The sequence below is a fragment of the Petromyzon marinus genome, chromosome 30 (genome assembly GCF_048934315.1).
Source record: "Petromyzon marinus isolate PM22_M1 ecotype Great Lakes invasive population chromosome 30, UKy_Petmar_22M1.pri1.0, whole genome shotgun sequence".
Lineage (NCBI taxonomy): Eukaryota > Metazoa > Chordata > Hyperoartia > Petromyzontiformes > Petromyzontidae > Petromyzon > Petromyzon marinus.
This window is the reverse complement of record NC_133696.1, coordinates 157,678-185,634: the sequence shown is the minus strand read 5'-3', so window position 1 is coordinate 185,634 and position 27,957 is coordinate 157,678. Positions and strand designations below refer to the sequence as shown.

Genomic DNA, 27,957 nt, shown 5'->3' with positions numbered 1-27,957 from the left:
TTACGTCTCAACACATGTAAAAAATTGCTTTATAGATCATCGGATTCCTCCAGGACAAAATCAGATTCTGAAATACATCCACATGCCTGAAAACTGCTAGCAAAGGTGGCACCAATTTATATGCTGGCCCATGGACTACACAGAAATCTGCATACATATCAAAACAGGTTGCAGATTATCGCAGCTCAAATGAATAATCAGTGACGCTCACCTCTGTTGGTCGCCCTGAGCCAGATGTGGAACTTCCACTCGGCTATGGCGGGACAGTCTCTCCGTAGGAAAACCGATCTCGAGCAGGACTTCCAAAAAGGAAATGTTATACCTAGTGAAGCGGTGACAAGAAATTCGTGCACATTTTCAAATTTCTAATCAGCATTTTATTTCACGTTTAGCCACCAGCTGTCACTGCAGTGAAGCATTCCTGGGCAATGTGTGACAAGTTAAAATTGTGGTTTGGGATGGGGCTTCATTTCTCTGTTGATAACTTTTTTGTTTGTGCCTTTTTTGGTGAAATTTATTTTTCATTGAGGGTGTTCATTTGCTTGGTTGTCGCTATAAATAGGATTTGGCCCTTATATATAATTGATGTACACCGTCGTGGGATGCACTTACCATGAATGGCACGATATAAAATGAAAGCCGACGACGGCGCAAAGGCAACTGAACACACGCGTCATGTAAGGAAATGAGGTTTATTATGTACTTAATATTATGTACTTATTAGCGATGTTATGCACTGTGCAGTGAGACTGGTGACAAGCTAAGGCACATTTGGGGGAGCGGGGCAGGGACGATTGCAGGGACCAGAATATAATTCCCTGGTTTAAGAATTTGCAATGCCTTCTGTGTGGACGCAACCATAGTGCAAACGTAACCACCAACACAAAGCACAAAGTTCACACGCCTATATGAGATTGTGAGAATTCACACGGAGTATAGTACACATTCTTTTACATACATGGAGAGTATACTTGCATATGATGCCGAGAAATCCCTAAATGCGTCATTATATTTAATCAGTTTACAAAGCGCACCTTGTTAATAGTTAAACGATTTGCACAATTCCTTTTTTGAGTTGTTTTAATATATATTTTAATATACAGTATTCTGTTCTATACCTTAATTAAATATATCTTATTGGGAAAACTGTAGCGCATTCATCAACAGTTCTTGTTATAGAAACAACCGTTAGGGATGTACGTTTATTGGAGTAGATTTTCTTCCTGTATATTATTAAATTCATGGCTAGTCAAAAGTTTACTAGACATTACCCTTCATCTACATAAGTTTGTGTACACCGTTTACAAATTAAGAAACCTAAAATTGATTATTGCAGTAAGTAATACAAAATCAGAGCAATAACAAATAACAAAACACCTATTAACCAGCAGAAATTGCAACAGACAAAAAACTCCCAAAACCATTTTGATTCAAAAAGCCAATGCACACCTCTTCACATTTTAGGCGAAACAGATTATATGACATTTCTCTCGCCTGGCTCTCATTCTTGTGGTACAACTAAAATCGCACGGTATTTTCCCTCTACATTTGTGTGGACGCTTGCAGTCACGATGCCGACGTTTTCAATTACGCTTTGGAAATCTCACCATTAGTCGGTAAAACGTGAAACTAAATTGGCGCAAGTTAAACACTATCATACCCAGGACTCCAGCATTCATATGAATGATTTCTCTCAGCACGAATGCATTTAAAAACGTTACATTCCCAGCACTTGTTACATTATACATATTGTTTGCCGTTATAGGCCAAGGTCATATTTTTTAAACACATTAATTAAAAAACCACGTTATTAAAAACTTCACATGCATTGGTTTCACAAAAATTAAGCTCAATTAGATATTCGTGATCAAAATAAGCAGCTTAAGTTGATCTTTAAATACTCTTTGGTTTTCGATAAAGTCACGACATTTCGATCACCACACAAGCAATCCTCTCCCACCTGAGGACGGTTGCTTATGCGGCGATCGAAACGTCGTGATCTAATTTTTTTCTACCTACGTGACTTTATCGAAAGAACCAAAGAGGATGGATTCTTGCAGTCACGAAAACTTCAAATCAAGATTTTATCTTAAAATGTATGTTCTGATTTTGCACCCAGTGCCCATGGACCTATATTTCTCAAAGTCCCCTGGTCTATTTTAACAGAAACGGGGTTTTCCCCAATATTTGGTAGTGGCCAGAATGGTGCCACTTTATTCCGACTTGCCAGTTTATATGGCAGAACATCACGACAAAACATGTTTTGCTATCACAAGAATCGGACCACTTCTCTCAATGGGCTCTAAATCAAAATTTTCCTGCATACCAAAAAGGGAAGTTTCCTTATCACCATGAATCGAAAATTTAAACATAGAAATGACAATCCACATCACGGGGTGGGGGGGGGGGGCTTTTTTCAAGGTGTGTGCCCTATGGCAGATCTAAATAATGGATAAGTGGCCAAGGGCTGATCGCAAATGATTAGTGTCTGTCAAAGTCCCCATGCCTCTGTACCATGCTATCAGTCAAGGTATGTCTAATCAATCGCATAAGGAATATTTGCGGTGGCCATTTACCGTTAAGCCCTGAATGTCACGTGGTTGGTGGGGTGGCTGAGAATGTGACCTTAGTGGCGACTCAAAAGGTTTAACAAAGACGCTGCACATCCATAAGTTCACAGCACTCATACCAAGCAGCCTTGCAATAAAAGCACTGCTGTACATAAGTATATACAATTTCCTGTGCTAGAGATTACACATTTGCCACACTCCCCTTGCCAAGGACAATCTCAAAGGGCTATCACACCTGGCTGTATAAAGGGCACTGTCTGTAGTTTAAAAACTCGGCCAAATTTCTCGATTAAAATTTAGAACGCGTTTCTGTAGTTCCGAATGATTGTGTATATATGACGCGCCCACTTGGCCTTTTTGACAAGTGAAGCTGGATTTCCTGGAATCAGACGAAAACTATAAATTACATTACAATCCCTAATGTACACACGCGAGCATAGCAATGAGTTCAGACAATCAAATCTTACGCCCGAATGCAGTTTCATAAGCGATTAAAAATAAGTTTGAGGAAAAAGTTGGGTTTCATTTTCCATTACATTGCAGTGATGTAGTGTCGTACTTGTCAAAATGAGAACGTTTTTGTCAAATGAGAAGAGTTGGCAGCAGCTAAGGTGGTGCAGACTCCATCCAATGCGACGATAGCTAAAGTTAAACACAACTCAAAGTGAAACCGGTTGAGCGATTACCTTGCTCGTCATGCGAGGAGCGTAACGACTGTGGCTTAGGCGACGCGACGGTAAATTAGAACGCAACTTTAATCTCACGGGGCCCGATGTGACAACTGCAGCGCGTTGCGCGTTAAAAGTGGCACGTGCTCATTTTGCGCAATTAAAATCTATTTACATACGAATCGTTAGGCTCAAATTGAACGCCACATTGGGAGATAAAATGCATAATTGCAAAACGTGCAGTCCTAATTAAATTGACCAACTTGGGAATTTTACCACCATTTCCACAGACTGGCCCAGCTCGGCCCATTTCAGGTCAACATCGCATAAGATTTTTAGGGGCTGTACTGACAGTGGTGCAGAAACATAAAAGCCGAAAATACATTATAGACGTCATACTGCATTTTGACTACGCTTCATTCCAACCACAATGCCGACACAGTCCTGTGGTTGGAGCGTAAAGCTCACATTTGGGTGAGCTTCAGACTCAAACCTACACGACCACACCTCCAGGGTTAATTAAATGAGTACCACATTCTAGGTAGTCAGAGGTTGTTCTATATAATAACCCCCCTTCCCCATCACAGGGATGTTGACGGTGGTTGAGGGCTGCCCAGAGCGACAAGCACTGCTCAACGCTCGCCAGAGCAGGCAGACTGTCTTTAGAACCCCGAGACGGGGGTCTCTGCTTGTGCGTATTTACATCGCGTATAGGCTTTACATTTAGTCGTGAAACGACAGTGTCATGAAACCAGCGAGACGGCCAACAGAATACTACCAACAGTGCTGGGTCACAAGCAACACTTGCAAAACACAAAGTGATGAACCTATGAGAACCAGGTGAATATTGACACAAAAACAGTGAAAGTGAACCGCTTGCTTAAAAATGTGCACTTGTTACTCGCATTCACAACCACTGACGTCTGCTTCTGCAAGACTCATGCAAAGTTGCTGAGCTATAATCGCAAGGCTTTCTGTTTCTTTTCCAAGAGACAATGCATCTGATTAACGGTACAATGTAGTGTCAATGGCGGCGAGGGGTAAACCAATGAAAACTAGGTGGCATTAATCTTTGGTAGAAGCGTGAGTGGAGTCGAAGTGAATATGTAAACTGCAAATGTGGAGGTGCTTTTATTCTGGTACAGAAGTATTTGTCATCTCTGTGCATGGGTTTGATTTAATTTTAAATATTACATGCAGACCAGTGTCAAAAATAAACTCTCAAAAGTTTGTCAATTACTCATCACCTGTTAATGGCTACAACAATATAACACAATTTTATCACGAATCTCCTGACCGCTCCGAGGTCATCATTTCTGTGTTACTGTTACATATGAACAACGTTCTACATCACGCGTGACTCGACAATGGAAAAACTATTAGGTAGTGCTGCTATTGAAACAAAAAAATGAACCAATGCTATTCCTAACTCAAGCATATTTTTCATTCAATATGTTAATCAGTTTTATTTTTTATCCAAATAGTTTTGTTTCCCCAATGTATTTCATAGTTAACATTGTGAGTGTCCATTCTGGGGAGGTGGTGAGGGGTACAGCATGCAGAAGGATACTTTCATGTTGGGTAAGGCTGCCACTATTACACATCAGTTTGTCGATTTTACCAACTGCTTAGTTTTAAAACCAGTGTAAATGACTTTTTACAATGAGTTATTCCGTTTTGTAGATGACCAGCACATATCGATCAATTGTTAAATCGGCTAATTCATCAGCCCTTTGCCAAACCAATGAACTTTGGTCACCGAGTTAGGAACGCGCTGTGTTAGTAACGACCTAGCCAGTGCTAAGAACCGTGGCTATTATCAAATGTTAAACTGCCATCCTCTCTTCACCAACCGGCACCATTCAGTATGAAGCATGGTCAAACAACCCCCTATGAGGCCTTCATTTCCTGGTGGATTGTTAAAGGGCTATAATGCAGGTAACACTGCATTTGCCCTGTTCAACTTTTCTCACCACTCACGCTGTCATAATAATTATATGTTCATGATTGAGGGATATAAACGATCATAGATTGATTCTTCGTAGATTTTTATGAGGTTATTATTCATGAAAACGTCAGTGGTGAGAAATATTGAATAGAGCGCGTGTAGTGTTAGCTGCAATAATGAGCAACGTGCAGTGGGACCAACACACACTGACTCCACAATATCTGGGCACCTCAAGACTCGGAACATTTTTGTCTAAATACTGTAGTAGAAAGGTATGAATGAACAACTGCCACAAACAAATATACCGTCCACGTGTGTATATTTGTGCAAAGAATTGCATGGTTAATAGAGATGCCCTGAGTGAATTACACAGTAGCACTGCGGTAAGAGATGGAGAAAGCATTGCCGTGCTGTACAACCTTTTGGTAAAAACAGAGAGCCAAACAAAAGCAACATGGAGAGAAATGCAAAGAACACGTTGAAAGGGCATGTAACAGACACGTACGTAAGTAATATCTGTCTGGATAATGCGACAACAGGTATTTGTTGGTTAAGATTACTTTGTCTTTCACTACCGTGACCGACGAGCATGAAAGATTTTCGTGAAGCACCCGGCAAATTCCTCCGACGCACAGCAGATCGAGGTGACAATGTCCTAGTTTTTGTGCAAGAGTGGGATTTTCTTTTTACCCAATTGATGGTCAGCATTCACCTGAATAAGCATCTTCTGATAAAAAACACCAACGAAAAAAAGTTTTAAACACTTCAAAAGAGAACACAATGCTCATGTAGTGTGCGGAGCTGAAGGCTAAACCACAAGTTGCGCTAAAACGTTTAACTTTTAAAAAAAGTTGATCTATATTTTTCTTTCTATAGGATTAGGGGGTCTGTAGTGGGCAAGTTTCTGATGCAGGTCTACAGGCCGTGGTGCTCACGTCAATGGTGGACACACTCACGATGCCCATGCTGGTGTCACTCAGGTGGAGGCGTGGGGGAAAAGAAAGGGTAAGCCGGTGAGAGACGAAGGTTGGTTTGAAGGTGAGAGGGGCATGGATAATATTGCACAATATCCTGGAACGTGGAGAGGCAGAGGGGTCCGGAGAGACATGGGAAGGTAGCAGCCTCGCCAGCTCAATCTTCCCACTCGTCCTCCTCATCAAAATCATCATCGTCGTCGTCATCATCATCCTCGTCTGTTGGGACACAAGTTAACAGCAGTTGTAAGAGGCAGCTTCATCATGTCAAGGAATGGCCCCAAAGATTACATTTCATTATCCTCACTTTAGCAGTGCTAGATGGCATCCGTGTATGCACGGTAAGCAGTGGTTTTTCATAGCCAAACGTTTATTAATATTCGGTATATTTTGCATCTTGGAGATTGCCTTGCTCACTGACAAAAACGAATTCATGTTTTTTAGTGTTGCTAGTTACTTCAATGAAATTACCAATTGGTGTCACCACATCTGTTTTCTTGCATTTACAATTGTAATTGTAAATTTGATTACGAATTGAAATCACAACGCAATTGTCATTTTAACGTCGGCTAACAATGCTGCTGTAATTGTAGATAATCGACCACAGGCCTGCTTTCGAGCTATTTACCACCTCGGCAATGACTGTGTGTGATGTATCTCACCGGAGGAATGGATGGCTTTGCTCCTCTTTTGCATGGCCTCCATGAGAGCTCCTACGATCCCCACTGTTGGAGTTGATGAGGCAGCTGCATCTGTTTCCGTCACCTGGCGAAACGCAAAGGCAATCAACAGGATAACCTTTTGTTGCATTTAACCAACTGACCTGTGGGACTACCAGACAAACTATTTAAACTATTTTTTATTTTACCAGGTAAAGCCGACTGAGCTAAACAGCTATTTTTCAGAAGCGACCTGGCCACAAATGATAGCTCAACAAAGAAACTTAGCACGTGGAAATTTATAGCAGCCAAATACTCTAAACACAAGTTTCCAAATGTGGAGGGAAAATCTAGAGGATCTGGATAAAAATCCACGCGACCACAGGGAGAACATACAAACTCCAAATATACAGGAGTCAGGATCGAACTGACGACCTCCTGTATACCAGGCAAGGTAGTAGTTAACATTGCAACAATGTAAAAGCGCCACGATTATACAGTATGATATGTTTTCAGTGGCTTTAAACCCCATAGATATGCGATAGACGTTGTCTATAGGGCAACCAATGCCTATTACACCATGAAGTGTGATGTTCATTTTACTCCCCTCAGAGGAATGATGGGCTGTACAAACCCCTGTGCAGGATTTTAACGCAAGGGTACAAAATGTAAAAACTTGATTTGTTTAGTGTTCAGCAAGAGCGTATTATGATTAAATTAATATTAGAAATGTTACTAATCATAGACTGAGCACGATTGAAAAAAGTGCTCTTTATCTATAAAAGCATCGTTGAGTCTGAAGAGTTATTTCACAAGGGGTTATTTTGAGAAGATTTGCTAGTTTATATTATAGCAATCAAATTCAAATCCTACTACCAACTAGCATGCACATTCATAGGACAGCAAGTTGCTTACAGGATCTCCGAGTGCGGTTTTAGTGTCATTCCTTTTGCGTGCGTTTGCGGCACATGTTAAAATTGATCCCAAATGCAAACAAATGTCTGACATACCAACGCAGGACCTTCTTATTGGAAGTCCTGAGACATTCCGATGCTTCCTCATACGCGAAAAGCATCGACTCCTCCATTCCCTGTAACTCGGCCATCAGCACTCACCGTCTTGAGCGCGATGCCCTGGCGGATCTGGTCAAGCAGCGCGTCACGTCCCGAGGTGGATACCGGCCTCGCTGCCGCCCCGCCTCCTGCCGCCGCCGCCTCGTCCACCTTGCGCAGCTGTGCGCCCCCTCGGATCTGGTCCAGCAGGGCCCCTCGTGAGCCGGAGACGGGGCCAGGGCCGGGGCTAGGTCCTAGAGAGAGCGGTGGCGGTGGCGGCACCATGGGGCTCGGTGGAGGCGGCGGACCGGGGGGTGGGGGTGGCGGCGGAGGTGGCGGAGGTGGCGGAGGGCTGCATTGCGGGATTCCGCCACCACCGCTGCCACTGCCACCGCCGTAGCTGTTGCTGTAACCGTGGGGCTGCGGGGGCGGCGGAGGAGGTGGGGGGGGCGCGTGAGAAACCAGCGGCGGGGGAGGGGGTGGCCCCTCCGGGATGGAAGGAGGCGGCACGGGCGGCGGTGGCTGCCGTCCCATGGCAGACATGGGGGGCATGGTGAGCATTGGCGGTGGGTGGGGTCCGGAGGTCCCGCGGAAAGGCAGCTGGGGTGGCGCGGGCCCCGCCGGGTGGGCAGGTCCTCGGCTGGGGGGTGGAGGGGGTGGAGCGCTCCGCCCACGCGCCGGAGGAGGGGGGGGAGCCGAGGACGGCGTCTGAGGGGGGTAGTTGCCGCGGCTCGGGGGAGGGGGTGGAGGGGGAGCTGTACACGCATGCACACACACAGGAGTCAAAACACACATTTAGGTGACATTTAAGATGTTGCTTTATTATTTGGGAGTGGAGCGTGCAATTTGTAGCTCACTGTGCTCAAAATGAACTAATGTAAAGCTGTGAGGTTGATTCATGATCCACCCCTCACTGAATCACGCCATGTCATTCGCTTACTGGCAGTCAGGTGCCTTCCTTATGACTCTTATCACTACTACCATGTTATCGTTTCCACAAACTTGATTCCTTCACCCATGTTGAGGAATCTGACTACCAGAATGACTCGTTCATCTCATCCATACTGTGTTCACCAACCATATTGCAGGTGAAAACAAATCTCTGCTTCTTTCCTCAATTTTCGGCAATGGAATTTCAAACACTTTATTTTCCCAAGCTCTTGTAACCTGCTCTCTCACACCATCAATAGCTCATTGTTGCTGGCCGCTTGACATTTTGGGCATGTGCCCAGCAACTGCGATTTAAAAAAATAAGAGACAAATATCCCACACGCAGAGTCCTTAGGAACCTGTTGTGGCAAGTGCTAAGGATGGCACGACACATCACGAGGGTGGGGTGTTGTGGTCAGAGCCACAATCTGGCCACCAGGACAGGTGTTAGAGATGTAACCATGGTCAGTAATTGAACCCTGGTCACTGGAATCGAATGCTGGTCACCGTGAGCCACTGAGGAAACGCTGCTCAAATTGCATCCACACACGTAGGCAGACCATTTCAGCTCCTTCTGTAATTTAGTTTGCATTGCCATTTAACATCTATTATCTTGAAAGGCATAGAAACTGGCAAAGTAAATTGTATATGGAGTAAATTGTTTTTGTAATTTGTTTTAACACGTCCATTTCAATAGCCCTACATTTTGACTACAATTTACGAGTATCTTTGTGTTGAAATATTGGGTAACACTTTATAATGGTTCATAATGTGGGTGTATTTACTATAGAATACGTGCTTTTACAAGCAGACAATAAACACTGTTGAGTAATTAGAAAAGAGTAGGACATTGTGTGCCAGAATCATGGTCCAAATTGGCACATTTAAAACAAATACCTGAAAATTATTAAATTAGGATTACACAGCAACATCGCCCCCTATTATGAAACTACAACAAATTGTGCCTGTGCAAGTGCTCTCGAGACAGTCCTACGCTAGAAGCTTGCCATGAATACCAAATGTTACTCTGTGTGTGGAATGTTAAGTTTGCTGCACAGAACACAGTTTTATGGAATAAACTTTTTATTCCATTGAATAAACACTTCACGAGCCAGTGGGCTCTTCAAGCAATGCTGCATGCGTCGTCACGGCACACTAAGAAATACGAAATCCTTAGGCACGGCAGGCAATGCACAAACGTATACTCACGTGACCACCTCCTCTGCCCTGTCAACAGAATGTCATCGTCACTTTTCGCTCAACACCAATGTTAAGGAATACTGTTTAATTTTACAGATAAAGATGCCTACTATGAAGTATCAGAAAATAACTGGACCAAAAAAGAGTATATATGTAAGTCCTTTGATTATTCCACATTAGCCTCAGTGAACCTTGAAGACTATTTCAGGACAGCTCAAATTCTTTGGACCATTTGTAATAAAATATATTTGCATGTAGGAGAAAATTGGAATGCGCCATGAAAACCCATGCATACGTGAACAACCTATCTTTCTCTGCTTTGGAGTTGCCTTCATGGAACTTTGATCTTAATCTTTTTTAACCTTGTATAACCGGACTCAATGAAAGCAGCCTGTCAGCTCTTTAGTACCATAACTCCAGCTCTGTTGCTGAACACTTCCTTTATGAATGGCATTAAATCATCAAGCAAAGCCTCTGAGTTTCATTAACCTTTTTCAGTAGGATCTTTCTTTGGGAAGTTTAACCTTTTGAGGGTACGTTCTGCATTTTGGAGGAAATCAGAGTACCTGCATAAAACCACAACAAACAAGCAGATACAATTCTAAGATCTGCAGAGCTAAATTCATGGCCACTGTGCAGCCCAGCAGGTTTAGAGGAGCGTCACAACCCTCAGCGAACCACCAAATATCGCCACTAAAACACCGTACTACAGGTGGGCACCACCATTCCTGGCTAGACTATATGCTCATAAGGTTTCTGCTCATCAGCTTCAATTTTAATGATTTCATGTGTTCACATTTGTGTCCACCTGCTCGAACCACTCACCCTGGCGTCGCATCTCACTCTTGACAGCCTCCACACCACCGAAGTTCTCAATGAAGTCGTAGATGGTCTTGGAGGTCTCCTTGTCCTTGAGCTGAGACTCCGTGATGCCCGCCATGTCAAACAGACTCTTCAGCTCTGGGTCCAAGTTATTCAGCTGCCCACCCAAAAGCAGTGGGTCAAGAGAATGAGATGGAACAGAGGTATGCATGCACAACACAGCACTCTTTTAAAACGTGTCACTAGATTCATACAACCGTTGTCTTTGTTAAAGTAACGTAGCTAAGATATCAGTCTGTCAGTTTGTCCCGAGATCCAACCAAGAATTTGGTCTGTCAGTTTATTGTCTCAAGGCTACATCTGAGACTGGTGTCAGTCTGTTGTTCACCTGAAATGTCAAGATCTTCCTTTCTTTTAAGGACATTAGCGAAAAAAAAAACCCTGTAATTCTTTAACTAATTATAAATCCCATCAGAGATCAGTTTATCAGTCTAATGCAGACTATAAACATCTGCTTTGTAAGTCTATTATCCAGACTGCACAAAGTACTGGTGTCTAGTCTATAACCACATACATCATTAGTGAGTGGTCTATCAATCTACTTTTGAAAGTCAAGATCAGAGAACTGTCCGTATACTCTTTGGGTCTTTTGGTAATTACTACGTTGATAAAAGAACATAGGAGACTGAGTAATATTTACACTGACAAATACTTACATCAAACCCAGTGTTGGGATCCCATCCAATATGACCAACATGCCTGGAATAAAAAAATACATTTTATTAAACAATTCATATCAAAATTAAATAAATTAGTTTTTATATAATGACCATTTGTATGCCAAGGAACACATGTAGCTGTTTTCTTAGTCTCTTTAATGATTTTGATCACATCATGTTTAAAAGGCATTTCCATCAACATGTACATTAGGTTCCCGTATGTACATTCTTTATATTACATTCAAAGATTCAGTAACACTTCGAGTCTCCGTTCGGACCAAAAACATCATTGATTTCTATTTTTATCTCGTTGTTTTCCAGCCAATAAGCACTGTCCGTGCAGAGTCTCACAACAGGAAAGTTGCGAGTTTAAAACCCGGTTTGGGATTGACTCAGAACATCATCCATCTAGGATCAATGAAAAGAGCATCACTTAGAGGAAAGTAAACCACGGTTCTTCTACTGAGACAATGGTCCCCACCACTGGCTCAGAGCTGACAGTGGACATATGCGCAGCTCCATTTCTCTTCAGGTCATGGCGATACTTTTAACTTGACTGTGTGTGTAAATTCATATGCATTCATTAAAATAACATTACGGTACCATTACTAGAATTAAAACAGGATGATGTATTGCCTTTCTACGTGTGCAAAATGAAGCATGGTGACAACCGACATTGGTTTGTAAATGCACATCTATATAAAAACGCGCTGTACATCAATACAAAAGATGAATCGCTTCTTAAGACAATTCTTTCAACATTGGGAGGCACCCACTGGAAGTTGCTGGGTGCGCCAATATCCGCCTTGGTCAGTTTTTTCTTCTTTCCCTTGCCCTTCTTGGTCCTGTCCATGATCATATTAAATGGCGAGTTTGTAATGGTGCTGGTGGGGGTGGAGGAGGAGTTGATGGGGTAGCGGTTTACGGTGATGTCTGGGTTCTTGATGTCCATTGCCTGCATCTTGAGGTTAGGCAGCATCGGGCCTGCACACCCCATGCAGCACACCCCATCCCACCGCCACCACAAGGCACACACACACACACGCTTTGAGTTCAGTCCTTCTCGTGCAACTGCCATAGCAAATGCTGTTGTTGAATGCAGATAATTATCTGTTTAGCATGAAAATAGTAGTTACTTTTAAAAGCAATGTTTTTGGTACAAATCTTGAATTCACAATAAAGTTCGGGGACAAAGTGTATCAGTGAAAGTGTGAAATCCTGATCTGTGATAGAAATGTAATGTCTGCATGGCAAAGTGGGTATAATCAACAATTAGAAGAGTATGGGTTAAAATCCTTGTCAGAGCTGACATGTCACCTCTTGGGGGTCAATAAAATGAGTTTTACTTTGTGGGAAGCCAATAATGGTTGTCCTTGAGAGAAGTGGTCCCTCGCTATCAGAATGCAGAGGTTGCATCACTGGCTCGGACTGCTGCTATAACAGAAATGAGCACTGCCTCATGTTAGTTTGAGCAGGAATACATTCAGGTGATGGGGAAAGGCAAAACCAATTTTGGATGCGGTCTAATGTGAACCAGTCAAATAACTGTTAATATAAAATAATACCACACATTGCCTTGAATTGAACCTATCTCAGCCTGGCAGTGAAATCTGTGGAGCCAACTACATAGTAGTAATTACGCGGTTTGCAGCTCCAATTACTTGGTGCAATCATATAATACATGTATGTCTATAGCCATATATCTACATATTTGGCTATGGCAATCGATTAGAACTGGCGGATACGATGGCCTTTAAATTAAACTGATAATAAGTTTAACCAAGTGAGAATTGAAAGAGACCATGATAAGTCATTTGCAGGCGTTACCTGAATATTGCATTATATTCATCAAAGTATCTTGCGAAAGGACATATTTGCAACACTCAGCGAGAAATAGTCACATTTGTATTCTGTAGGAATGTGCGTGTGATGGGATCCCTAATTTTAAGTGCTACAGCTGTGATGTTGATGATGGTGTTGGGTCATAACACATTCCCCCACTCACTATCTCAAAATGAGGCCCATCAATCACCCTGGCAAAGCCAATGCTCCGTCACGTAACCAGATGGTCTAGGGCTGCAATACCTCGACCCATTAAAGAGGTAGATTGCTGCAATTGGAGAGCGCTGCACAATCCCAGCTTCACCTTAGAGGCAATGCAACTGTGTTCCACTAGGGGAGGCTACAAAGCAGGCATTATGGATAAAGCCATCGCCCAAATTTCAGTTGTTTTTCAGTAACAATGTGTAAACTTATATTTTAGTTAATTCCTGCTCTAACGAGCATGGAGCTGTGCTGATCTCCAATGGTGGGTCTAAGCCACCCGTGAAAATGCCACAAACTGATGGCAAGGACCAGTTTCTCTAAAGGACCTTGTATGGGCAGTGAGCCAATTCAACCCGAGAAGTAGGAAAAGCAATTGGGAAAAAAAGAGTTATTATCTTCATCTTGGTAAATATTGTCAATTGGTTGGATGTAATTTCTAAATAGAAGATATGTGCTATCTCAACACTGCACAAACATCATGAGGTCTTAGCTATTTAACAGTAGATTGTATGGTTGTGGCAATTTCATGGCTAAAATGTAGATAAACTTACCTGATAAAAAAGGACACTAGACTCGTGCATTATACTGTGCACGCAAGAAACATAACACTAGTTATACAATTTTGTTGGAAGATTTTTCGCCACTGCACTGCATACTGACGTTGTTAAAGAGAACGGGCAGGAATAATTGCTGAAGGAATGGGTTAAGGCAACAGGACATACTGAGCTTCAGGACAAGAAAACAATAAAGCTCGATTTAAAAATGTAATTAGTTCCTGGTTCTCAATTGGTTTCACATTTAGAACCAGCTAAGAAAAAATTAGCACAACAATCTTATTTGTGAATGTTTCAGTTAATTTCCACAAGAAAAGTATGGCATACTTTAACGATTTGTAGGACACCTTTGCTTAAAATGTCACATCGTCAACAGTTTTAAAACCAAATAAGCATGAAGCGGCTGCTTTGATAATTTTCAAAAGAGCACATTGTGTGTCACTGATTGTACAGAATGCCATCATGTTCAATCATAAGATGTGGTAATGTTTAACATTAACTGGCCAGGAGACAAGAGCACTCGACTTCAAATACATAGTTGACCAAGTTCCACTTTATAGAAGCTCAATTGTGGTTGTGCTATAGACAGGATTGGCCCCACCAAAGGAATATGGAGTTTCCATCACGAGCTCAGAGGTGCTAACAGAGATAAGGACCACCAAACCGAAATTTGAGCATTTGGTGGACCCATCGAATTTGGCTAAGAATACTCAATCAGCAAGATAAAAAATGTAAAGGGAACACATCAGCAGTTGTGTAGCATATGCCAATAAGTCCTGTTTACCAAACCCACTTGGTTACAGAAATTATAAACTATTTTATTTAGATTCAGAGCAAGACCAAAATTAAGCTATAATGCTGGTGACCTTTTCAATAGCAAGGGAAAGTGTAGCTCTCATTCAGAACGCGGGTTTGCTGGAGACATGCAGAAAGCATGCCCAGGTGTCCAGTAATGGCAAGGCCTTGGGGCAAGGGCACAAAAAGCCAAACTCAGAACAAACGGCCAAAGAGCAGGGAAAGCTGAAACGCTTAGACAATGCAATTTTTTTACGCAGAGATGGTTACAGAAAAAAATAAGAGTGCAGTTGCTTAATAATTTTTCCACTAGGAAACAGACAGTAGTAGACTCCACCCTGATTAGCCAAATGTGTCCGAGCACATTTTTAATGTGCATGTGAATTTTTTTATCTTACTATTTTTCTGGATGCACAACTAATTATGTTCCGAATTGTAATATCGAAGCTAATACACAAAGTAGGGAAATTCTTACTGGCAGCAGATCAACGTCTTAATTAGGAAAGGTGCTAGAAGAAACACCACAATAATGTATTCTGGCATTTCTTCAAAAGGTCATACTTAACCAGCACATTCCTGTGTTCCATTAGAGCAGTTAAATGTGTGTCAGTCATCTGTCATGTGCTACTTATATTTCACTCAAGAGTTGGTCGAATCCAAATAAAGTGAAAAGAAAAATGCAAGGTGGCTGTCTGATATAGGTGTAACAATAATGTCACCACTAGTTCCACCTAGTGATTAGATGAATTACAGCAATTTAAAGCAACAATTAAATCAAATAATCTGTTTTTTTATAACATTGTAGTGAATGTTGCAGTGATCTTGAGCCCATTGCATTCACATTCAAATAAAAAAAGACATAATTTTATATTCGATTCAATGCATGCTTAATTACATGAGAAATCGATACTGATATAAATGTATCAATCCATCATTCCATTTTACTGTCTGGCATTAAAAACGGTGCTGGCTCATTCTAATGTGGGTATTAGCTACCAAAGTGATAGAGCCAACTTCGAGGGATGGATGAGTAAAGAATCCACATATTTGGCTAATGTTAGCAAAGATCAAGGCAATCGTAGAGAAGACGCACCACTTAAACCCATCACCAGGCTTACCTGTGGAGTCACGCCGTGAAATAGGTGGCGTTGGGTCATTACGTTTTCGTTCTATTTAAAACAATAACATGAAAGTAATATATACTGTACACAAGCAAATGAAAAAAATCAATGCAAAAAATCTCAGCAATGATTATTTTCATTGTCTTTAGTCACAAAAAATAGTAATCTGATATGCACATTGAGTAATGGAAGGTCATTTAATAATTTGAGCAAGTAATTTATTTATTTCTTCAACAGAAAAAAATTTCATACAGTTAGCTTGCACATTTTTATTTTTAACTCATCTATATTCCCGCATTGTATTTTATTGCATTATTGTTTTGTGCCTTTGCTATGAAATGAAGTAGCATTTGATTTACAATCAGGTACAACCTCCATTTAAACTGCACAGGGCTTAGATTGAATAAGTAAGGTTGGTTACTGTGTCTATATGTATGCACTTAATATCAGGGCAATATAAACAATTGTGAGACCATCATCAGCTCAGAAATATCCACTGCTGAATGAAAGCATTCCCAGGCCAATACCATTCCACATGGTCTTTCGATGATGGTACTACCATCCATCTCATGCCTGTGCATGATCGTTTCCCATTACTCCATGTCCATGGTGATAATCCTTGAGGGAGTCATTTCTGCTTTGGCTTCCATTCCATCAGCAGTCTTGATCATTGGCCATCATCCCTTAAAGCGATGTGTATCTCAAGCCCATTAATGTGGTCCATTATAAAAACGACTTTAGGCACGTAAAATTTAATGAACAAGTGTGATTTTTTTAATAGCCTCTTTTATCTCTATCTGCAGTTACATCATTGTAATTTTTATCAGTCTCTCATTTACCCCCCATAGTGCTATTACAGATGCCGGCCATTTCACTCATATTTACAACTCGTTACATCATTCAGAACACATTTACCTTACACTCAAGTCAACAAGTAGCTCAAGAATAATGAAAAGTTCTTCGCTTATAAAATCTTATATGGCAGCAATGACTATTTTTAAATGAGGCCTGGAATGCAATGTCTTATGTGCCACCTACTCTAACCTGCTCAGACCACATAAACGTCCACCGCTGACTTGTCAACATGAGCACCTCCATCCCCAACTTGACAACAAAAGTGCACTCACCACTCTTCTGGTGCCTGAGTCGAAGCTTATCCTCCACGGCATCACGGAAGGTCTTTGCCTCCTTCTCGTTGCAAAAGTTAAGCCCCACCTGGCATTTCTGATAGAGAAAGTAGAAAAGTGATTTGGAGGTGTAATACTGCGTGAAATGACTGAGCCAGCACTGCCAATCATTGATTCAAACCCAGGCAACCATGCAAAATTAAACTAGATTTTCAAGCGAACCAAGATGGAGATCTTAGCCGAATCACCAACAAGAGCTCAAACAATCCGCCTTGTAAAAATGTATTTCTGTATTTACATATATGGTAGTTTACCTTTGAGAGATTAAAATACATTGCTGAATTATTGAAATGTAGTGAAGAACTGTTTAACACGTAGGCTTTCGCAACCAATATCATCCATACAGGTTTTTTTGGGTTAGATCGCGTAAATATATAACTGTCGTTATACCCGCCACCATCCGACACAGCCCATTTGTAAGGTTTGTCATGAGAAAACCCTGCATTATGGTGAAGAACTGGCTGTTGGGTAAGACGGGCTCTTTCAAGCAACTCCAGCAGTAGCTGTGCAAGTATCCAAATTCTAGTCATGCCCTGGCATGATATGCAGCTCTGCTAACAATCAGTAATATGGAAGGCCTTTCTTTAATGTACCTCTTGACAAAACTATGCCCACAAGTACAGTTGGTAATAAAAACCAAATAGTTCAAGGAAAATATATATTCAGGCTCTGCGGCTATTTCATGTGTTTTTCAGTAAATAAGCCAACATTAATTGTCTAATATAAAAATGTGGAATTATGGCCACTAGCTCAGAGCTGTGCGGTTTCCCACATTTGCTTTAATGAGAACACATTTAAACGTTTTAATTTTATGGGTAAAGATGGCACTCATTGAATGAGCAAGTCTTGCACATACATCGCCAAGAAAGGTGTGGAAGAAAGGGCGTGGTTGCTTGTACTCAAACTTATTGTAGAGTTCCTGCTCGTAGCACAGATGCCCTGTGTCCTGCAGAGACACGAAGCAGACACACAGTTTGCACAATGCAGATAGTTCTTATATGTCACTATAAAATGTGTTGGCAAAGGGGGAAAAATGAATTTCCCAGAGTGCATATTAAAAAAAAAACTATTTTTATTTCACCAGGTAAGGACCAACGAGCTATTAAGCTCTTTTTCAGAAGCGACCTGGCCACAAATGATAGCTCAACAAAGCGGTTTACCATGTGGTAATGTATAGCAGCCAACTATGCTAAACACATGTTTCTAAATGTGGAGAGAAAACCGGAGGACCCAGAGAAAAATTCACACGACCACAGGGAGACATGCAAACTCCAATAATACGACCTCCTGTGTACCAGGCGAGGTAGTTAACATATCGCCACCGTGGCACCCTATATGGATTGTATATGGAAGAGGCTAATGACATTTACAGCCAATTTTTAGAGTACTAGACCCCTTGGGACTGCGGTGAAAATGTTATCGACCTCCACAGCAACCAGTAATCGATTTGTAAATGTATAAATGCAGTAGTGTTGTAATCTAGATAACTAAGCTGAAGAATAAGTGTGTATCTACCAGTGAAGACCCTATTTTACAAGCCCTCTTAATACAAAAATGTTTGCCTTTCATAGACCCTCTCAAGTTGATCCCTATTAACTCATGTATTCTACCTGCATTTTTCCTTACTGCTTTGTATATAGGGTTGCAAGAGTTAGTGTAACTGTTAACCACTTATAAGCTTCAAGTACAACCAATGTCTGCACTGTTTAAAATTTTAAAATGTACGCATAAATTAGGTGTTGTGACATCCATAAGGGAAGAGAAACGTTGGCCCCAAGAAGTAAACGAATATCAGCATGTGAACAAGAGATTATGAACTGGTCTCATGGTGGCATATACACTACGAAAAGCTTCCTCTTAAACCATGCGACACATTCTTGACATTCTTTAAAAGCTGGTTTGGGAGACAGGGCAGTTGTCTCAATGAGGTAGTTACATTCCGAGCATAGCTGGGCTGCTGAGCGTTCCTCTACATTCACAGCACTGCTAGAGACCTTTATGCATGCTGCCATTTACTGTGGGTCCTGCTGCAGCCTGGGGGCCACTATTTTTTAAGTGTGTATAATAAAAATGAAAGTCTAAATTTGCATCAAAGAGATTGTAAAATGCAAACAAGTGGGTTTTTTTGATGGGTGTGATTAGAACATGCCACACTGGTAAGCCTTCTAATAATGTATGAAAATTACAATAAAGTCACACAAGGCGAGTAAAAGTATGTTGACACTGGTCCACAGCTTGCATTCTACCAATATTGCTAAAATTATGCACTCTCAGAAGGCCACGTGGTTGATGGAAAGTGTAAAAAATTATTATATTCTTAATGTTGAGGGACAAATACATGAAGATATATTATCCACTTATTTATCATGGTAAAAAAACTTTTTGAAGGGTCTCTCTGCATGTATTATGAGCGCTTTTTCAATTACAGAACATGGCAAATACATATTGCTCAATCAAAAGGGGGACAAAATGACATCATTAGCTATTTATTAATAACAGGTATGTCACGACAGTTATGAAATGTGTAAATGTTGTACTTCTTTCGCACAATATGTAGCCAACCGTGCTAAATGGGGGGTTATAGGGAAATAAGAATAATTTAACTGGAGAAATTAGGAATGGAAGAAAAACTATTACTGAAAATCAAAATAAAGAGTTAATCATGGCCAATGAGTTGCAGCCACCAAAGCTTACAGACGAAAAAATTACTGAAAATCAAAATAAAGCTAATCATGGCCAATGAATTGCAGCCACCAAAGCTTACTCTTTGGTTCTTTCGGTGGAGTTACGTAGGTAGAAAAATAATAGATCACGACGTTTCGATCGCAACACAAGCAATCGTCATCAGGTGGGACAACCAAAGCAAGAAAAAACTGCAGAAATAGGCCAGAGATCTGCCGTGGCACGAGGTCATATAGGCCTCGGCAGTAGGGGGGAGAGACGGGGGGGAGGCGGGGCAGAAAGTGGACCCCGCAGCAGCACCTGGGTCACCAAACATCCCCTGGCTCTCAACTCTACCAGGCCCTGCATCCGTTGCAGTTCACATCCACCCTCCTAGGTCTGCCCTCACAGCACTGTTCCATGAATTCAGGTCTTCCCATTGCTCGCAGACCTTTTAGTGCGACTCCAATGCCTGTCTGGGTAAGTCACCCTCATCCATCCTGCACACTTGCCCCCATCAACATCAACCTCCTAATCCAAACTATAAAAAAAGGATTTTCTGTAACATTTTATTCAGAAATTGCAATTTCTTACACTATCTTGCCATGCAAGTACCTACACTCAAACCCCAAATATTATAGAACACAATAGGATACGCGTGACAAATGTTTATTTTGTAGCAACGATTTCATTGGACCACTAAGCCAATGTACCAAGCGGTAAGTGCAGACAGCTATACAAAAGATTGATAAACGGACTGTTTAAGTCAAATATACGAGGCACACACAAGCACACAGGATGCATAACATTTTTTGAAATCATTACACAATGGAGTTAAACACTACTGGACAAAAAGAAATTGCCCAATGTTTTGGAAAAAAACGACCTTTAACTAGGTTACCTGAAATTGCTCAATAAGGTTGCTTAGTACATAAAAAATACGGTTTCCATACAATTGACATAAGACATGCCATTGCTGCACAAAGTACTGTTTAATTAAACATGGTTTGAGAAACAAAAACCACTGGGCTCTTGTTGTAATCTCCCTGTGGACCATGTGGTCCAGTGAGTTTGAAGTTGTTGGAAACGAAAACAATCCTTTAAAATTACTGTGGGGTGACTGCCGTACTTTGTATTACAGCATCACTGCAGCGAGTCCGACAGTTACTTTAGTGTTTGGAGATGTAAAAATTGGCGATGGCGATTATAGCTACAAAATGTGTTGTGCTGTCGTGGTAGACTTCAGTTCATGAAATAATAAAAATGTCCATCAAGTAAGAATATAATAACATGTTGGTCCATCAGCAAATGCGGTTTCTATATTTTTCCACAGCACTTCTTTACACACTGCACAAGTGCTGGCCCTCAATCTCATCAGCAGACAAATGTTTTTATGTTGCCTCTTATTTATGAGCAAGAGCTCTCCAACTACCCAGGGGCACAGAGTTTTACGATTTTAAATTCTTCCAATGGGAGAAATTATATTAGCGCTACAGACAAATAACATTAAAGCAATTTTATTGTACTACTAAATTACAAATGATCGGATGCGCACCAGTATAGTAGGGGAGTGGAATGAAGTGGAAAATCACAAGTGGCAAGACATTTTAGCAGAATAGTCCTAATCATGGATGTTGCAGTCTCAGTTGTGCAATGAAGTCTCCACTGACTGACAGCAGGGCCTATCAAAGCTACTAAAGGCTCAAAAGAAAAAAACCACAAAGGCATAGAAACATCCATGGCTAATTAGACACCCTTAAAGTGTAGTTGGTTAAACCTCAGGGCATGCGGATAAATATACAGTTGTAGAACAAGTCTGGTATTGCTTTGTGGGTATGAACGGTTGAATGCTACAGGCATGTACCGACACTTGTAGCACTCTGGACTGGACGCCCATAGGTTAGGGTGTATTAGTTTTCTCTTCCTTTTCACGTCTTGTTGTCAGGCTAAAAGCCACATTCCTGAATAGACTATGAGTTCTTATTTTGCCTTTTGCAATCATTGTTTCAATCCAACCCATTTACTCAAGTAGGAGAGAGCATGTTTTAAATACTAGACTTAAATTACATAACAGCCTTTTTGCATCATGATTTTACTTGGTTTCCAATTCACTATTTTGGTGCCTTTTTTTTCATGTTTGAAAATCAAGAAGCAAATACATATTTCCTTCCAAGGAAACGTGACCTACTGGACATACAAAAATGTATATGCCAATTTTATGTAAAAAATGCATGCATTTAGAATGCAGCGATGCATTTATAAGATTAAATAATATGCATGGGATGATTTCTATACAATTAAAGACAGCTCTAATGATTACCATTCTAAATAAAAATGTCAGAGAGTAAGGGATTACAGTAGTGGCTATTAAATATAAGTCACTTCTGGAATATGGTAAGCTATGCAACTTATGGGAATGAACCAATTTATTTTCTTGCTCCTTCAAAGAACCCATTACATTTCGATTTAAAGCTTTCGTGACTGCAAGGATTCATCTTCTTTGGTTCTTTCAGTAAAGTCACGTAGAATGAGAATAAAATAATAAATTAATAAAATAAAATAACACAAAATTCTCACGACGTTTCGGCCACAACACAAGTGGCCACTTGTGACTTTACCGAAAGAACCAAAGAAGATGAACCCATTACATATATTTAACTTTTTCCAAATGGAACGTTTAATATGGTCTGGGACTAACAATGTGATCCACAGAATATTTAAATAAACAGATATCAAATGTAATCTTCAGTGCTGGTCCAGAACAGCGCCACAACTCAGTGGAGTTCCCAAAACGTGGTACTGATTTTATCAACTTGCTGGGTTGACTCTAAACCAGGTTTTGAATTTGAAACATTGAAATCGTGAGTTGAAAAACCTAACCAAAGCACCACTTGGATATAAGTATTTACATTGGGGAAGTAAACAATTTTACTGTGTAAAATTAACACCTGAGTATTTCATCTTTGATGCAGGCAAACAACAGAACACAGTGCTATGCCAGTGCAACTGCTTTATGTTAAGTGTGCTGTTTAATTATGGAGTCATTAATTCAGACTTTGAGCTCTGCTCGTTTATAAAATTATGCTCATACCATAAACAAGCCAGACAAATAACAAGCAATTGGAGGCTAAGACTAAATAATGAAAGACTCGGCATGAATGCCCAAAATGATTGTTATGAATAGCTTGTTCCAGAAGCAGGTTCAAATGAAAGAGCAAGATGTATGGGAAGGGGATTTTCTGTAGTGAATAAAAAGAAATAGGTTCCTGGAAAGAGTTAAATGTAATAAATTAAATAATAGAATACGACGTTTGGATTGCAACACAAGCAATCGTCATCAGGTAGAAAACAAACCTAGTAAAATTAGAAATATGGCGGTTTATAAATTGTGATCTCTTACCGTGCTTGCGATTGCACCTGCTGTGCAAACTAGAATGATTAATCATATTACTGTACTCTTTGGTTCTTTTGGTAAAGTCACATAGAAAGAAAATAAATAATAATAATAGAATACGACGTTTTGATTGCAACACAAGCAACCATCATCAGGTAAGAATGAATAAAACAAACCTAGTAAACTTAGAAATATAATGCAACACAACACACAGAGTCGGCTAACACAACAGTCAACACCCTACCTGGTTGATTACGTTCTTCCAAAGATTGCTAAATTTGAGTGACAAAACACAGACACAGAGACACACAGACAGACACACAAGCAGAGAGAGACAACACAAAGACACACAGAGAGACACACACAGACTCTGTGTTGTATTGCATTGTATTTATAAATTTACTAGGTTTGTTTTCTACCCGATGACGATTGCTTGTGTTGCAATCAAAACGTCGTATTCTATTATTTAATTTATTTTCTTTCTACGAAAGAACCAAAGAGTAATTCCTGCAGTCACAAAAGCTTCAAATCAAGTTAAATTTAAATCAGATTTTTTAAAGAAAATGTAACACGTAAGCATTCACGACCAATGTTATAATTCATAATACATTTTTGGGGAACATTGCGCAAGCACAATGCCAATGTACTGTACACTTCTCCACCCGACACAGCCAAATAAATCAAGTTGCCACGTGTACAAACATGTACATTTTTATTGCTTCAACACACCGGTATGTTGAAGAGCAATCGACAAAATGTAATAATTAGGCACGACATTCCCCTGGTACTTACAATCATCAATAAACTATTTCCAGCATTCAACTCCTGTAGTGAAAGTTACTTCCAATCTTGGGCCTTAAATAGTTGTTCACTTGTGGGGGGTGTGCTAATTTCATCGCATCATCTACAGAAATCACGAGACCAGAATAGTCTAATTTGCAAGAGACACCTAGACCACCAAAATGACAAGTACTCACCCTCATCTCATACACACGGATGAAATAGGACCTCCTGGGGTTGTCCTTGACAAAGCAGACCACACCGCAGTGCCTCTTCTGCCACACCCCATTCTCCGAAAAGAAGACCTGCACCACCGCCGTCGCCATGCTCTGCAGATGCACACGGACACAATGCACACACACATACACAGGGAAAGGTGAGGCAAATGTACACTGCACTGCATGCAAGACCTAAAATTATTCGTATACTTGGTATTTTTACCATTTTTAGAAGGCAATGCTATCACAAAGGCACACAAGACACTTGAAAGGATGGCAGCCAATGGTCAAGGATTGGAAAGCATTCTAGAGATGTTCAGAGATGGAGTGATGAAATCAGCTCGCGTACAGGTGCTCGGTAGATTTGTACGTTGCGGGACCATGAGCGATTGCAATGGTTTGGTGAGGTCCTCAGCAGTGTGTTTGTATTAAATTTGAGCATATCCACAATTAGTCGAGCCCACAATGCAGTGATGTTTTACCAGTAAAAACAAAGCATTATTATATTTTCAAATATCGTTGGGTTAGTGGCCTTGGATTCCAAAAGTTTCAGAATAATTACTCTAACCATGTACCACCATTATAACACATTAAATATAGGCCATTAAACCACAGCTGTAGGCATTTGAACGTTGCGTGACCGTGTCAGACAATTTGCATGCAGTACTAGGATACATCACAATTTAAATAGAAAATTCTAATTTAAAAGCTGAAATTTCCATTGGACTGTTGAAACATTCTGTGGTTGGAAAACACGGAGCAGATTAAAGTACACACTTTATTTGAATAAAGTACACACTTTATTTTCCATTTGCAATGTGGATAGCTGCAAGTCTAAAAGGTGAAATGTATACGTCACTAAATAGCATTTGCAGCAACAGAAAAGTGCCCAGTGGAAAGGCCGAGATGGAAGAATGTCTTTACCACCAGCCTCCACTTAGGGTCGGTCCCGCACAGGGGACCTCAACAAAGGGTACTGCTCACGGCACTTACAAAGATGCTGGCTCTGGAGCATGCGACCATCAGGGCTCATGCCTTGGTCTGCTGTTGGCCCTCCTCCCTATAACAGGATTCAGAGTCAATTGCCAGGGTAATCCCATAGTAGCCATCTCATGTACGAGACCAGGCATCTGATTTCCTCGGTGGAAGCCAATGTGGCTTACAATTCAAACAGGCACATATATCCTGAGGGTCCTAAACACCAGGGCAGCATGGCTGAGCAGAGCAGGAGTGGGCACTCCACTAGGACATGTTTCTGCACATTACCAAGGATTGGAGTCCTGGCTTCGGATTCATTCACATGCTGTGTGAACAACAGGTTGAGGCTTTTCAGCTCATGAAATCCAGACCAAGTTGTAGAGTCAGTGGATGTATTTGCCCAAAATATCACAAATTAACCCTAAAAACAAATTAAATTGAGAAATGTCCTGTCGTTTAAAACAAACTCGATCCCAGCCATTTTTCATCGCATAAATACATGATCAAATTGTAGTGACAATGTTCAACTGTCAAACCAACCTATAGTATTACAGATGTCAATTTTTTCACACGTAGTAACATACAGGGAGTCTCCGACATACGTCATCTCGATGTACATTGTTTCGCACTCATGTAGCCGAATTTTTGAGGAACACAACATCACATTTCCCTGCATATACGTCGCTTTTGACTTAGTTCCGCTGAGCAGAGTTAAAAAACATTGTGCGTGGGTGCGTAGCAGGTCAGCGCGCTGCGCTACGAGCCCAGCAACCCGACTTCGATTCCCGCTCACGGCATGGCCAACAACAGTGACGATTATTATTTTCGACTCAGCTTAGTTGAACTCAATTGAAAGCGGGCGGGGGGGGTATAGATGTAGTGTACAACTCGGGCATGCACCACCATCTTCTCAGTCCGATCGTATTCTCTTGGGTGCATACTAACTATCCACTCAAGGTAAGATCATACAAATAATAGGTTAAGGTACAATCTTAAAAAAATGCTGTTAAAAATTACGTGCTTTTTTTACACAAATTTTTGTTTGTTTGAGTCATTGCTTAAAAATGTCACAAATACGTTTTCTATTAAAAAAAGGAAAACTTTTAAAGTGCACAGGGGCTGCTTCGAAATGCACGTAAAAATGGTTTTCAATTAAGCGTTTGAGTATAAATGTTGTTTAAATATTCTTGAACTCGGAATTAGTTGTGTACATTATGTTGTACAGTATAGTACAGTACCTGTTTTATATACATGTAAAGTACATATTTTGGTTGCCAGGTATGAAACACAAAATTTCCCTAAGTTACAATCCCCATCCCTACCTTATTCCATTGTTCCTTTAGGAGAAATTGCCCCGCTTTGCGTCGTTTAGGCAACGTTTACGCTCTTACGGTGCCCCTATTTCCCCCATTAACATGTATACATATGGGGGGAAAGTCCCCGTTACACATCGTTTCGTTACAACTCGCAACTTTCCGGTCCCTAACGTATATCGGGTACCCCCTTGTACTCTAGTTCATTTTCATGACGCAACAAGCTATTTATAATGTATTTTAAAAAGTTATATATTACACATTTTCCTGGTAAACATTTCATGTTGGATTACACTATTTAAAACTTTAAAGTATATATAAATCTGTAAATATCTATGCAAATGCATGAAGACACACAAAGCCGTGGGTACCACGGCTAACAAGTTACACTACTAAACGTACCAAACACTTCAAATTCATTTGATTTCATTCCAGGATTGTGGCAAATGGCAGTCTGCACATCACGTTTTTGCCTTTAATGCTTTTTTGAACAATTTAAGAGACACCACTGCAACTCAAAGAATAATTACACAGTACAATTCATCCACTTAGGGGAAAGCATAACACTATAAGCTAATGGGCACATATGCAATGGCTTCTCATTACATGTACTGTACAGATAACAATATACCATATCTAAATTATATGAATTGTTTTATGCCTCATCGATTAAAATCAATATCAAATGCTCCAGATACCTGCATAGAATTGTGAATGTAAAAATCTCTTTATGATCTAAAAATAAACAAATATAATTTAAGTTGATAGAACTAGACAGAACCAGACCACATATGAAACTAAGACCAAAATAACAAATTCTTTAATCAAATGACCATGAATCCAGGTAATTAATTGAAGCAAGAAGAGGGTGCATTGTTTCGCGTGCATTAAATATTAAATTCTGAAATATGGTACTGACAGCCTTTATGGTAAGTCATTATTAAATATTAATTTGTCCCATGTGAATAAAATCAAAATAAGATCATTTTCTTGACCTTCAACTCTCATGTTAAATAAAAGCAATGGCGTCCAGTATAATAATAAAATCTACTGAAGTGTACAAAGCATGGTGTTTGCCACCTGGGCGGCACTTCCCGTAAATCCACATGTTCACTTTCCTCCTTGTACAGTCTACACAATGAAACAACTTGTGTGGGTTATTAAAAAAACAGGAAAGCAGCTTCCACAATTGTATATATCGCACAGGAGGCATGGGCAGCCTTTTAAACGTTAAATGCATAAACATGCATTTCCTAACACCTTGAATTTCACAGGTACCACAATTTTATACTGTTTTTGTTTACATTTATAAGTGTTATTGTTTGCAATAGTTTCAAAGAACAATTACTCTGGCTCAATTGCTGTAAG

General features: G+C 40.5%; 1 protein-coding gene across 2 annotated transcripts in view; it reads right to left on the bottom strand.

Annotated features, from left to right (window-relative positions):
• Positions 1 to 678: 678 nt before the first annotated feature.
• The window catches only part of WASL (WASP like actin nucleation promoting factor), a 36,373-nt gene continuing 9,094 nt past the window's right edge, over positions 679 to 27,957 (bottom strand). Inside the window, exons 2-11 of one of the 2 annotated variants that reach the window (XM_032963094.2) lie at positions 24,278 to 24,409; positions 18,102 to 18,191; positions 17,186 to 17,282; positions 16,056 to 16,106; positions 12,319 to 12,526; positions 11,540 to 11,582; positions 10,827 to 10,980; positions 7,935 to 8,626; positions 6,823 to 6,925; positions 679 to 6,379 (exon numbers count right to left, since the gene is read on the bottom strand). In XM_032963094.2, coding sequence (XP_032818985.1) covers positions 6,318 to 6,379; positions 6,823 to 6,925; positions 7,935 to 8,626; positions 10,827 to 10,980; positions 11,540 to 11,582; positions 12,319 to 12,526; positions 16,056 to 16,106; positions 17,186 to 17,282; positions 18,102 to 18,191; positions 24,278 to 24,409 — 1,632 coding nt within the window. In that variant the 3' untranslated portion in view covers positions 679 to 6,317. The remainder of the gene's footprint in view (positions 6,380 to 6,822; positions 6,926 to 7,934; positions 8,627 to 10,826; positions 10,981 to 11,539; positions 11,583 to 12,318; positions 12,527 to 16,055; positions 16,107 to 17,185; positions 17,283 to 18,101; positions 18,192 to 24,277; positions 24,410 to 27,957) is intronic. The other variant, XM_032963095.2, reaches the window with a different exon arrangement.